Below are 14368 nucleotides of genomic sequence, written 5' to 3' on the forward strand. Positions count from 1 at the left end.
TTCATCTCTGGTTTAGAAGCACAGAGTTCTGTAAATGCTTCCAGCCCACATGATGGTAAATTTCTTCATGCAGCCTCAAAGTCCAGCCTCTCAAGCTTTGGGTGTCATCGGCATTGTGTGCTTCTTCCCAGTCCTGGAAAACTATACAAATGACATCTGTCCTGCTCCTGTGCTAGTTTATTCATAGCTGCATCGTAGTTTTGTCACCTCTCTTCTAACTTGCTGATTTTTTAAGGTCTGTTTCTATGAGACTAGTGAGTTAACTTCAAAATTTGGTGCTTGCCTGCCTCTACCTCGCTTGTACTGTGGATGTTTATTCTGTTTTAGTTCTGAAGTTCCTCCAGCTTCTCCTAAGTAAATGCTGGTTTTTCAAAGTCAGTACTTCTTTGTAGACTTGATGCTCGTTTCCTTCCTCATCCTGACAACTCTGCCTGTACAGACAGGACTAGATGCACTCACGGCCTCCATTGTGGTTCCTGCAGCTCCCTTCTTTATTCAGCAGTAAGTGAAGGGCGTGCGACTTTTTTTTGTTTACCCTTGCCTTTTCACTTCTCCTGGCCACGATACGTGTTCCTAGTGTCTCCATTCCTTGATTCCGAGCTACTGGAATTCTGGAGGGAACTGTGTGCTTTTTAGGCCGGACAGGCTCTTTTATCTGTTTTGCAGCCGCTTTTAAACTCGCGGCCCCCGTTGTCGCCAGGGGTGAGTAGTCCCCGGCAGCCTGGGCGGCGGCGGGGCGGGGCGGGCGCGCTCGTCCTTCGGCTCTGCGGGGCTCCGGCCGCCTCGGGCCCGGCAGCGGGAGAGGCGTCCCCGCTCTGCGGGCACCCGCACCCCCGGCGCTCCGTGCCCGAGCGCGGCGGGGCGCGGGGGCTGCGGGCGGCTCCCTCAGCTGCCCCGGTGCCCGCTCCGTGCGGCCGCTGCCGGCGGGAGCTCCGGAGCAGAGCGAGCCGGGCGGGTCTCGGCCGGGGCTGTCAGCGGCAGCCTCTGGTTCGGCCCTCGCAGGATTGTGCGCTGGCTAAGGGTCTGCGGGATGAGCCATGGGGCCGTGGGAAAGCAGCCCGGGCCAGGAGCGGCTGCAGCAGATGCGTGCTGTTTCCATTCTCGCCGGCTCCGGTGTGCGGCAGCTTTGGAAGGCGAGGCACTAAACGGAGAGCAGAAGGCAGCGGTTGCCTGTCTTTATTCCTGCTCAAAGAGCCGGCGGTTGCCAATTCATCTGGGGCGTTTACGCCTCTGGAGTTCTGTAATGAATCCTTCATGTCTCCGACTGTAACTGTTTCAGGACAAGACAATGTACCAAGGCCCCTGTCTTTGTAACTATGGAGGGTGGTTAGAAGTATTAATCTGTTTTCTTGAAAGTTTTTGATTTTTCCTGTCCTTGCAGGCTTTTCAGATGTCGTCTTTCAGAAGAACTGCACCTGGAGTACTATGACAGCAAACTATAATTGAGAAATGTGTAAGCAGTTTAAAAATGATGACTTATGGGGACAGTATTTGGGATAAGACTTGTTACCAATCTTCAAGTGGCAACTCTTGACTTATCTCCCAACTCTAGGAGATGATCAGAATGCCAAAATATCCTTCAATTCCTGTGCACCAAAGAGAATGCCAAAATAGCAGCTGGTCCATATGGTCTACCCCTACCATCATCTTGCCTGAGATCTCTGGCTCAGAATGTCCGATCTGATACTGCTCTTTATGAAAAGATATAAAAATTTGATATAAGGGCAACCACATTAAGAGTATTTAAAGGAATCCTGAATTAATAACAAAAAATTCATCTTTTCCCCTTGAAATGGAAGGAAAGCAAAATTCCTCTGTTGGATTAGTGAAGTTTCTTTTCTGATTCTAAATATCTTTGTTTGTTGACAGACCACTTTTCTTTTTTTTTCTTTTTGTTAAGTCTTCCCCAGTAATAAAAATATGCACTTTTTTCCTCTCTTTTCAGATAAATGCTGTTAAACTGTTAGCAGAACAGTGGGAAAATTGGCTGATTCAGTGGAAAGCTTTAAATGCAGTTGCAAAAGCAGCTTTGGTAGGTGTTCACAAATGGCAACATATCTGTGCTTGATGTTATTTTTTAATGAAGTAATTTACGCAGATGTTTATTATGGCTAAAAAGAATTCTGAGATGTGGCAATTGTGATGTGCAACCTGGGCATATTCTCTGGACTCCTGACATCAGTGAATCCCAGGTGCTATTATAAACCCCTTCAGTTAACTGGGAAAAAACATGCATAGGCATGGTTCCATGTTAGCAAGGCAGCAGCTGGATCCCTGCTTTGGAATACTCTCATTGCAAGCCACATGAAAACAACCAGAGCTTAAGTTTGGCATCTGGCTGTGTACATGACCAGGAAGAGGCCAATCCCCACCACACCTTTTTCCCATGTGCTGATGTTGACTCTTCCAAGAGAGGATCAGCAGACTGGACCAGAATTCCCCTCCAGGACACCTTAGGATAAATAGAGCATTTGGCCAATGTCAGAATTGAGGGACAGGTGGGAGAGAAGCCTTTGGATACCATGTGAAGACAGAAGGAGTCATTGGTGCTGGGAAGGTGACAGACACTTGTGAATGGAGATGGGTTTGCAGAAGCAAATGCCTGAGTTCAAGTCCATATGAAATAATGAGGGAGGCAGAGGAAGTGGCTCTCTCTGAGTGCAGGCTGCATGAAGTGCAGGGAAGGTTGAGTGATGTGATCCCAGCCCTTGGTCTGTTCAGTGCTGAGGGTGGACAAGCAGGATTTGGGCTTTACCACAGGAGACAGTGACACAGATGTGCTGAGGACAGGGAACAGGGTGAGTTAAAGCTGTGCCCTAAATACAGACCTGGAGCACAACCTGGAATTGTATGAATGAGAATGAGAGCTCCCAGAGGGGATCAGGTCATTGACTGAAAGGCAGAAATCGATCAGTTGTTACAGATTTGCATTTCTGGAGGGTTTTACAGAGAAGAGCAGGTATGGCCTTAGAGCGCTGAAAGCACTGCAAGAACAGGCAGTTGTGAGGAGTGATCACTGTCCAGCATGGTTGGAGTTGGGTTGAGTAGGACTGGGCAGCTCTGGTTTTGTTTCAACTAGCTACTGAGAGAGAGTTCCCTGTTTTAGAATCTAGTTTTCATGTATGTCTCTGGAACTTTTTCAGCTCTCTGCTTTCAAGGCCACGGGCATTCAAGCAGCACCTGCCTTTGGAATGGGAGGACAGCAAACCTCAGGCTTTGGGCTGTCAAGTAAGTTCCCATTCTAACAGCCAAAACATTTACACATTTTCTGTAGTTTGCTGCTGCATCTTTGAAATACAGCATTGATTTAGTATCCCTGGGGTATGAATTCTAATATTTTTGTCAATTCTCTACTTGCAGGCTTTCCTGTGAGCAGCAGCAGCAGCAGTACCAGTGCCAGCAGCTTCTCCTTTAAAGCCAGTTCCAGCCTCATCAGTTCAGCATCATCTGGGAGCAGCCCTGCTGCTGGGAGCTCTTCTGCTGCTGCAAACCCTCCTGCATTTGGGACAGCATCCTCTCCTAGCACACCCCAATCCGTCGGCTTTGGCAGCCCGGCCGCTGCATCCGCAGCCTCCTTCTCCTTTAAAGCAGCTGCCACGGCTGGTGCCTTTGGGACTTCTGGCTTCTCAGGCTTTGGCAGTGCTTCTGCTGGCAGCTCTGCAAACACCACTGCAGCAGCCTTTGGAGCCTTTGGTGCCACGGTAGCCCCTTCTGGCTCGCCCTCGAGCGGTGCTTTATTTGGGCAGAGCGGCAGTGCCTCTGCACATCCTGTCACCTCGGTGTCTGCTGCAGCCACCAACTCCAGCCCTGCCTCAGACAAGTTATTCACTCCCAAGAGCGAACTGTCAGCTGAAGAGTGGCAACAGTTTGAAGCAAAGGAGTTCACAATTGGAAAGATTCCTCTGAAGCCACCACCATTAGAACTTTTAAATGCTTTCGACCTTTTAAGTTTATTCTGAAATGTTGTTAATGTTTATTTCCTTTCTCAAATCTCTTCTGCAGAAACAAATGCACAAGTAGAAACTTTTGAACCTTATTTTGGGATGGACTTCTCACATCTGAAAGATGAACTGTTGAAACTAAAATAGAGCATTTCCTTCCATATGCTGTCCTGTGAAATTCTGTACAAAGACTGTGTGAAAAATATGGTGTCAAAAGAAAGACTGTTTCAGTTAGATATTTAAAACCTACTCTTGTATCAATGTATTCTCTCCAAATGTACAGTCCGTGGGATGTAGGACTGGCCACAAATGCTTTTTTCCCCATTGCCCCAAGAATTGGTATTGTAAATTTTTTGGTGAGCCCTTACTGATAGTTATTACTGAATGTGTGCCTTTGCTATCTATCTAAAATCTCTTGTTTTATCCCCCAACTTTACTGAAACTAGATGATCTGTGAGGGATGCCTCTATAATTTCCTCCAGTCCCCTTCACTAATTATCAAAATCCTCCGGCATCCTAATGTTTACATCTTTAAGTTGACTCTTCCTGTCCACAAATGGGACACGGATTCAGGTCAAAAGGAGGGGCCATTTCAGAGCCCACAACCCCTGCCTATCCTTTTGCCTTCTCTAATACCATTCTCTTCTCATCCACATTAAAAAGTGGTTCAATATAGCCTACATATCCCACCAATTAGGGCTATGAGTCAGCATGACAGTTTCCAAAAGCTGATACATTCCTTCAGGATTCTCTCATTATGAACCAACAGATCATTTCCAATTCAAAAAATCAAAAGTAGTACAAGGAACATGTCCAGAAAAAAATGGCTGATTCTCTGACCCCACTGCTTGTCTGTGCTCTATATTTTGAGCTGTATCCTCTTTATCCATCTCCACCCTGCTGTTTTAGGGGTGTGGAATGAAGGGAACTAACATTTGCACATAAAACCTCATCCCCTTTTTCAACATCCACTGTAAAATAATATTAATCTGCCATGACACATTTTCCCCATACTCCAATTTATAAAGTGGCCACTAGTGATGATCTCTTCATTTTATCTTTAGTCACTGGATCTCCCCTAAACACATTCCAGCTTCAGGGGATGCATCCTAGATGCTATGGGGAAGAATTGGGGATTGGTATGTTCCCATCATTTAATTTATAACATTCAGGTTATGCAATTCCTTTACCCTTAGGTCCAGACTTCCAGTAGTTACACAACCCCAGTCCCCCTGACTGGTTACACTGATAAATATGCACCATTTGAAAGAGGAACACTGGTGTATCTACCAATCCAAGAATTCTATTCCCCTTTTTGCACTTACTTGTCTCTCTGCAGCATTGCACCTTGAAACTGGAGAAGATTTGATGGAGTCCATGATCAGCTGGTCAGTACATGCTGCAGTCCTGTCTCATCCAATTCTCCATTGCCAGAGGAAGCAAGATGGTCTAGTCAAGGCTTTTGGCCATCCCACCTGGACACCCAGAATTCCCAAATATGGATTCCACTGGGTGCAAGACGCAGATTTGCACGCAGAGTTCATAGAATATCCTGACTTGGAAGTGACCCACAAGGATCATCAAGTTCAACTCCTGACCTTGAACAGGACCATACCCAAGAGTCACACCATGTGCCTGAGCTCTGTCAGGTTGGTGCTGTGATGATTTCCCTGGGAAGCTTTCTCCAGTGCCCAACCAGCCTCCAGGTAAAGAACCTTTTTCTAATACCCAACCTAAACCTTCCCCGATACAACTTCAGGCCATTCCCTCAGATCCTGTCACTGGTCAGTGATGAGAAGAGATCAGTGCCTGCCCCTCTCCTTCCTGAGAAGTTGTAGACTGCAACTCAGTCTCATCCCTCCAGGCTGAACAGAGCAAGTGCCCTCAGCTGGTCCTCATACAGTTTAAAATTAATCCAATTTTTGCAGACAACATCACCATCCCTGGGGGTATTTAAGAGGCGCCTGGATCTGCTGGATGATGTGGTTTAGTGGATTGCAGTGGTAGGGATGGGTTGGTGGTTGGACTGGATGATCCTAAAGGTCTCTTCCGACCCTGCTGATTCTGTAGCCATGGGTTATACATCCCTTGGTCTCCCCGTAAAGATTCAGCGATACAGCAAAGAAACGCTTTACCGCGCAGGCTGTGTGGAGCTTATGTGAGAGAGGGGCGGTCACAGCCGAGGGGCGGCTATTTCACTGTGTCCGCGACTGCAGGTTTGCACAGCACAAATCAAATCCGCATTTGGCTTTATCAGCAGCTTGTTACAGTGCTATCCCCAGCTTTGAGAGGACGTATGCACCAGCCTATTCCCGCCTCCCGCCGGCCCTGCCCGAGCCCGGCCCGGCCCCAGCCGGGGGCCCGCCCGGCGCCCGCCCGGTGCGTCAGAGCCGCGCGACGGCGGGGCGGCCATGGGCGTCTGCCAGTTCTTCCTGCGCGGCTGCTGCCGCTTCGGGGAAGCGCTGCTGGAACGAGCACCCCCGCGGCGCCGCCGGCCGCCCCGGACCGCCCCCGGCCCACGGTACCCGCTCTGCTCCGCGCCGGGACGGGGCGGGAGGGCGGCGGGACGCGGGGTTGCCCGCCCCGGGCGCTGCTCCGAGCAGAGCGGGCCGGGCGGGTGTCGGCAGCAGCCTCCGGATCGGCACTCGCCGAGCTGAGCTCTGACGGAGGGTCTGGAGCGCAGGTCCTGTGAGGAGCGGCCGAGGGTGCTGGGGGTGTTTAGCCTGAAGAAAAGGAGACTTGGGGGCGGCTTATCGCTTTCTACAAGCGCCTGACTGGAGGCTGTGGGCAGGGGGAGGTCGGTCTCTTCTCCCAGCCCACCAGGAGACACAGCCGTAAGCTGCACCACGGGAGGGTTGGTTGGGCAGTTACAGGAAGGGTGACCAAACATTGGAATGGACTGCCCAGGGAGGTGGTGCAGTCACTGTCCCTGGAGGTGCTTAAGGAAAGACTGGATGTGGCACTTGTGCCATGGTCTTGTTGACAAGGTGCTGTTTGGTCAGAGATCTGTTTGGTCAAGGTGCTGTTTGGTTGAACTCCATGGTCTCAGAGCTCTTTTCCAACTCAGTTGATCTTCTGATTCTGTGACTGCGGGATGTGCCGCAAGGCAGTGGGAAAACGGCTTGGAAAACTCGGTTCTCATGAGCAGCAAGCAAGTTTCCAGCAGCTGTGTGTGGTACCCAGTGAAGGCTGTTTCCATTCTCATGGCCTCTTATGGGTGTTTGGGAGCTTTGGGAAGGAAAGGGGCACGACAGAGAGCTGAGGGCTGCAGTGATGGCGTGGCAGGAACTCACTGCAGCCACTTGTCCTTATTCCTGCTGGAAGGAGGGTTGGGGTTTGCCTGTAACAACACACACAGGTGTGTCCGAGGTCTCAAAGTGAAACTCAGGAGCTCCCTGTGCTGGAGCAGAGCCCCTGCTGGAACTACAGAGGCAGGAGCCCCTAACATAAATTTATGGTGTGTTCAATTTAATCTTTTTCTGCTGGGGTACTTACTTCATGAAACAACCTAAGCAAAACTGAGCCAGTGTCTTTCTGCAGTGCCACGAGTTGCTGCTGGCACGGTGATGTAGTTGAAGGTGTCTGTCTCATTAAAGCACAGGGGAGATGGAACTAGATGACTTTTAAAGATGCCTTCCAACCCAAACTGTTCTGTTTGAGAAGCAGGACTTGAGAACTACCCTGGGTAACTCGCTAGTTAAGCTGACTTAATAATGAGGTTAACTTATTGGGAAAAAACTATGTTTAAATTTCAAACTTTTTATTGTCACTGTAACACTAGTTATACTTAAGAGTTTTTGTTGATGTTGATTCATATCTTAATGATTTAAAATGTCTGTTGTTTGCTCTTTTGTTTGCTTGTTTTAATTGGCAGGTACTAGCGGAAGAGGAGGAGGAGGATGGGGTACCTCTAACCAGAGATACAGTAATGTTATCCAGCCATCTTCCTTCAAGTCTGATACGTGGGGTGGCAGCAGAGATCACGGAAGAGGATTCTTTGGCTCCTCTGACTTTGGATCGTCAGGAGGCAGCAGCAGAAATGCAGGCTTTTCACAGAACAGGTTCTCTGCCTTAGCCAACAGTCAGAGTGTTGCTGATGGCTCTAAAGATGAAGAGGAGAGACTTCTGTAAGTTACAGTCCTGTCTTACTGGAAGAATTTAGAATGAGCAGGTTGAAAGCTCACTGACTTCCTAGAGATAATGCAGAGGACAGGATCGTGAGGTGAAAACTGGGACGTGGGAAGAAACATAGAGAACATCACTTCATTTGGGTCTGTGGAATGATGCTGGCATGGGGAGGAAATGATCCTTGTTTGGCACCTGGGCTGGGCAGACAGTCAACTGTGATATTAGTAAGATAGTGTGGTATTTAAGTTGTAATCAGGAGGATAAGGAGGGAAACAGATTTCAGTGCTTGAAAATAAGAAATCAGAGCCCCTTTAAGAAAATGAAGTATTTTACTTGGTTTTTTGTCACTTTGACAACTAATCTTTCTGCCAACAGCAAAACTATTGGTTTCATAGAAGTGTATGTTACAGTCAGTTACAAGTGGCCAGTAGCTGCAGGGCAGGTGCTGAGAGGCAGCAGACTGTGATTTCCCAAAGAAGCAAGGCTTTGAAACACTTTCCACTACTTTTTTTAAGATTACATTAAGAAAACACTTGGTTTTCATGGTAGCAGGTTTTCAGCTCTGACCAATTGTTTGAATTGGTTGTTACTGGCATTTTTGGTTTGACCATGCAATTTCACCTTCATCTGTGATTTTGGTTTTTTTTTTTTTTGTTAGTGAATGTGTAGTGAAAGACATGGAAATTTGGGAATCATCTGGACAATGGATATTTTCATGTTACTCACCAATGAAAGAAAAGCCGAATGTCTCAGGTAGGTAATATTTTCAGTGTTGTGTATTGCTGCTGTTGAGGATGTTTCTGTGACTTGCAACATTGTTGTACCTCTGAGCAACCATTTGCCAGGTGATGATTTGCCTTGTGATACAGCAGAAAGGAGCATTAGTGGATGGCAAATTCAATTTGGACGTTCACACCTCTGACACTCTGTAATGAATCTTTTTTTTGTCTCTAAGTATAACTCTCGTAAGAGAGACAATCAAGGTATCAAGGTCCGTGTCTTCATAAATGGAGAGGGCAGTTGGAAGTATCAGTCTGTTTTCTTGGAGGTTTTTTACTCTTCCTGTCCTTGCAGGCTTTTCAGATGTCTCGCCAGAAGAGCTGCGTGTGGAGTATTATGACAGCAGAGCAAACAATATCATTGGGAATTATGTAAGTATTTATAAAATGTTGGCTGGTGTGGACATTCTTGGGACAGGACTTGCTACTGTTCTTCAGGTGGCAACTCTTGATTAATTTATCTGCAACTCTAGGAAATTATCAGAATGCCAAAAAAGTTTTCAATTCCTGTGCATTAAAGCGAATGCAAAAATAGACACTCCTTGACTGAATCTTGTCCCTGCTCCTGTGTGTTATTTGTAGAAGTTACTTGCATCTTGTCTCAGAAGTTTAATGCCTTATACACTGTTAGGCAGTTTGATTGTTAGAGGTGGTTATTTGGTGCTTTAAATAGAATTTGAACTTGTTCTTTTAGATACTTTTGTTGCAGGGAATTAATGACGAAATTATCAGATACTTACTTTCTAGAAACAGATATGTATATACTCATTTGGAAGTAAAACATATGTTTTTATATAAAACATCTCTCAGTGTGTATATATCATTCCTTCCTTGTAGTCCTGTCAATACCAAGGAAGCTAACAGAGTTTAGTGTTGTGCCAGGAAAGAAATGAGGCTGTTGGATAGATGCAAGTACAAATTAATTCAAACTACATTGCACTCTTTCCTCTTCTTGGTTCTGTGTTACAGAAGGAATTGCTCTTGTCACCATTCTTGCTTCATAGGTTTAGATTTACCAGAATTGCATTTTTAGAGACAAGAGACACATAATTTTTTAAAACTTCAATTAAAATAATAAACCAAAATAATAATAAATAAAAAATAATAAACAATCTGCTCTCCATGGCTATTTAAATAAATAGATAAATAGTGATCTCATCAAAGCAGTAAATGCAAGTTTTCCTAACTCTCAGTGTATAGATGATAACTGTATGATACAGTTGTCTTACAAGATGTTTAAGTACAGCATGTCTTTTCCATGTTTCTATTCTTAAACTGGGTCAAAATCTGAATTTTCCAGTTTGTTGTACAGAAGCAGATACCAAGCAACATGATCTTCCAGCATGTGATTAGACACAAAAGAATTATTGATGTTTGTGGTGTAAGACTCTTTTGAAAAATGAAGGAATTTGTCTACAAAAAGATTACTCACTCAATTTTTGCAGGCATTTGTGACACTAGGTGTTTTACTTGTTTAGGTTTTAGAGAAAATTCAATTAGGCCAGGCATCAAATTAGCTGTGTTGCTAAACTTAAGTATAAATGTAGGAAATACACTTTTGGAATTCCTGAAAGGTTGTTTGAAGACTTTTTAGGTTTTTGCTTAATACTAAATCACAATTACCAGGACACAGATGCCATTTATTGCTTCACTGTTCTGTGCAGTTATCTGATGGATCACACTAAGGCGGTTAATTTAAATTAAGGAAGTTAATTTCATCAAAATTAATTATTTTAGGATGATACAATGGAACTGTTCTGAATTACAGTGTTTTGAAAGTGGGTGGGTTTTTTCTGAAAATGTAGAAGAAGCTAAGGTAAATCTTAGGACTTCAGCTTAGTGAGTGAGCGCATAAGTGGAAAGGCCAGATTGAAGAGTCTATTCTCATATATATGAAACTTACATATCTTGTTTTGTGTCATTTTTTCCCCAAGTATCTAATTCAGAAAAAAAAAACAACTTGGATTTGAAAAGTCCCAGAACTTGTTTGAATGTTACTCCTATGTAAAGTAAAAGGGTTGATTTAAGGACAATAGTAAGAGAGTTTAAAGGAATTCTCTGTTAAAAACAAAGACATCAGCTCCTCATGTTGAAGTTTCAGGAAAGAAAATATCTTATTGGGTTAATAAAATTTCTTTTTTAATTCTAGGTATCTTTTTTCCCTTCAGTTGCCAGATGACATTTTTGTTTTGATGTCTTAAATAATAAAACCATGTTTTTATTTACCTCTTTTCAGATAGATGCTGTTCAAAACTTAGCACTACAATGGAAAAATCGGCTACTTCAGTTGAAAGGTTTAAATGCATCCACAAAATCGTCTTTGGTAGGTATTCACAAATGGCATCATGTCTCTGGGCCTGACGTCATTTTTAATGAAGTAGTTTACACAGATGTTTATTATGGCTAAAAAGATTTCTGAGATGTGGCAATTGTGATGTGCAACCTGGGCATATTCTCTGGACTCCTGACGTCAGTGAATCCCAGGTGCTATTATAAACCCCTTCAGTTAACTGGGAAAAAACATGCATAGGCATGGTTCCATGTTAGCAAGGCAGCAGCTGGATCCCTGCTTTGGAATACTCTCATTGCAAGCCACATGAAAACAACCAGAGCTTAAGTTTGGCATCTGGCTGTGTACATGACCAGGAAGAGGCCAATCCCCACCACACCTTTTTCCCATGTGCTGATGTTGACTCTTCCAAGAGAGGATCAGCAGACTGGACCAGAATTCCCCTCCAGGACACCTTAGGATAAATAGAGCATTTGGCCAATGTCAGAATTGAGGGACAGGTGGGAGAGAAGCCTTTGGATACCATGTGAAGACAGAAGGAGTCATTGGTGCTGGGAAGGTGACAGACACTTGTGAATGGAGATGGGTTTGCAGAAGCAAATGCCTGAGTTCAAGTCCATATGAAATAATGAGGGAGGCAGAGGAAGTGGCTCTCTCTGAGTGCAGGCTGCATGAAGTGCAGGGAAGGTTGAGTGATGTGATCCCAGCCCTTGGTCTGTTCAGTGCTGAGGGTGGACAAGCAGGATTTGGGCTTTACCACAGGAGACAGTGACAGACAGAGATGTGCTGAGGACAGGGAACAGGGTGAGTCAAAGCTGTGCCCTAAGTACAGACCTGGAGCACAACCTGGAATTGTATGAATGAGAATGAGAGCTCCCAGAGGGGATCAGGTCATTGACTGAAAGGCAGAAATCGATCAGTTGTTACAGATTTGCATTTCTGGAGGGTTTTACAGAGAAGAGCAGGTATGGCCTTAGAGCGCTGAAAGCACTGCAAGAACAGGCAGTTGTGAGGAGGGATCACTGTCCAGCATGGTTGGAGTTGGGTTGAGTAGGACTGGGCAGCTCTGGTTTTGTTTCAACTAGCTACTGAGAGAGAGTTCCCTGTTTTAGAATCTAGTTTTCATGTATGTCTCTGGAACTTTTTCAGCTCTCTGCTTTCAAGGCCACGGGCATTCAAGCAGCACCTGCCTTTGGAATGGGAGGACAGCAAACCTCAGGCTTTGGGCTGTCAAGTAAGTTCCCGTTCTAAGAGCCAAAACATTTACACATTTTCTGTAGTTTGCTGCTGCATTTTTGAAATACAGCATTGGTTTAGTATCCCTGGGGTATGAATTCTAATATTTTTGTCAATTCTCTACTTGCAGGCTTTCCTGTGAGCAGCAGCAGCAGCAGTACCAGTGCCAGCAGCTTCTCCTTTAAAGCCAGTTCCAGCCTCATCAGTTCAGCATCATCTGGGAGCAGCCCTGCTGCTGGGAGCTCTTCTGCTGCTGCAAACCCTCCTGCATTTGGGACAGCATCCTCTCCTAGCACACCCCAATCCGTCGGCTTTGGCAGCCCGGCCGCTGCATCCGCAGCCTCCTTCTCCTTTAAAGCAGCTGCCACGGCTGGTGCCTTTGGGACTTCTGGCTTCTCAGGCTTTGGCAGTGCTTCTGCTGGCAGCTCTGCAAACACCACTGCAGCAGCCTTTGGAGCCTTTGGTGCCACGGTAGCCCCTTCTGGCTCGCCCTCGAGCGGTGCTTTATTTGGGCAGAGCGGCAGTGCCTCTGCACATCCTGTCACCTCAGCGTCTGCTGCAGCCACCAACTCCAGCCCTGCCTCAGACAAGTTATTCACTCCCAAGAGCGAACTGTCAGCTGAAGAGTGGCAACAGTTTGAAGCAAAGGAGTTCACAATTGGAAAGATTCCTCTGAAGCCACCACCATTAGAACTTTTAAATGCTTTCGACCTTTTAAGTTTATTCAGAAGTAACATGTTTTGAAATAAATACTACTTTTAACTTTTGTTTCATCTCTCAAGTCTCCTGCAGGAATAAAATTACAAGTATAAACATGTGGACTTTGTATTTTATAGTTTATTGGTTATTTTGGGACAGGCTTTTTACATCTGTGAAGTGAACTGTTGAAAATAAAACGGAGTATTTCTTTCTATTTGTTGTCCTGTGAAATTCTGGGGAAACACTTTATAAAAAGATTGTGTCAAAAGAAACATTGCTTCAGTCAAATATTCACAGCCTACTGTGAATGGAATTCTAGAAAGACACATGCAGTACCAGTGCTTGTTGTTGGACAGCCTTTTCTTATGCCTCTTTGAAGGTTTGTGAAGGTTGGAGGCTGTGTGTCGAGCGAGAGGGATTTCTCCTGTGTGGTCTGTGCCACACAACACTTTTCTGCCCCCTGGGAGCTAGTTCCTATTCCAGCTGACACAATTCAGCTGTTGCTAGTAGTTTCACCTGAGGTCACCAAGCCCACAGGAATGTCATATACAGCCCTGAAAGCATTCATCCTGCAGAAGGAGCTTGTGGGTTGTTATTTTGGTGCCTCTTAGGTGAAACTTTGCAAGTAGTAGCAAAACTGCCTTTCTGATAAAATGAACGATGGTGAATGATGGCATTTTGTTGTCAGGTTCTCAACACTTGATGGGTGCATATACTAATGTTACCTCTCCTGAAGTCATGATGTTAAGGGATCAGTTTTGTTGCTGAGACACTCTAAAGCAGGAGTCAGGAGTCTTCCAGAGGATATCCTAGACTCGGGGAAGGAGAACATTTGCTCTTGATCCGGCCTTCCCCTTAGTAGTCTATAATTGCCAGGCCTCATCTTAAGAGGAAAGCAAAAGTTTACTTCAGGATACACATAACTACATAAGTGGTTTCTTTAACACTTGTGGATAACATTTCAGTTCTCAGTATGGACCTCGTGGTCCTACATAAAACTTCACCTGTGTTGTATGCCCCACCACAGGTCCATCAGAGACTGGCTTGCTAAAAGCGTGGGAACGACTGGAACAGCATCTAGAATGGCAGGCTGGGGGCAGACACTGCAGCTTTCATGGAGATCCGGGTTCCTCAGTGTGTGCTCAGTGCAGATGTACTTCAGCAGCAGAAATTGCAGATGTTGCATATCTCAGCAGCCTGTTGCTGCTAAACTGCTCTAGGAGCTTCTCAGGCTTAAAAGTGACCATGTGCTGTTTTAAATGGAAGTATTTTGCTTTAAAAAAAATTAATGCTAT

The 14368-nt window shown here is 45.5% G+C and overlaps 2 protein-coding genes across 2 annotated transcripts; both read left to right on the top strand.

The window, feature by feature from the left end:
- The first annotated feature begins 49 nt into the window (after nt 1–49).
- LOC115912205 lies at nt 50–4327 on the top strand. Its single transcript, XM_030963632.1, has 5 exons — nt 50–55; nt 667–1310; nt 1870–2032; nt 3144–3228; nt 3361–4327. The coding sequence occupies exons 1-5, from the start codon at nt 50–52 to the stop codon at nt 3957–3959; spliced, it is 1497 nt and encodes a 498-aa protein (XP_030819492.1). The 3' UTR covers nt 3960–4327.
- Nucleotides 4328–6352: 2025 nt separating this feature from the next.
- On the top strand, nt 6353–13269 carry LOC115917596 (nucleoporin NUP42-like). The gene is given in 8 exon segments (XM_030971763.1): nt 6353–6400; nt 6402–6462; nt 7816–8068; nt 8728–8822; nt 9144–9220; nt 11085–11171; nt 12288–12372; nt 12505–13269. Coding segments are annotated over 8 exon segments (1320 nt in total). The 3' UTR covers nt 13119–13269.
- The last annotated feature ends 1099 nt before the right edge of the window (nt 13270–14368 follow it).

The sequence above is a fragment of the Camarhynchus parvulus genome, chromosome 2 (assembly GCF_901933205.1).
Source record: "Camarhynchus parvulus chromosome 2, STF_HiC, whole genome shotgun sequence".
Classification (NCBI taxonomy): domain Eukaryota; kingdom Metazoa; phylum Chordata; class Aves; order Passeriformes; family Thraupidae; genus Camarhynchus; species Camarhynchus parvulus.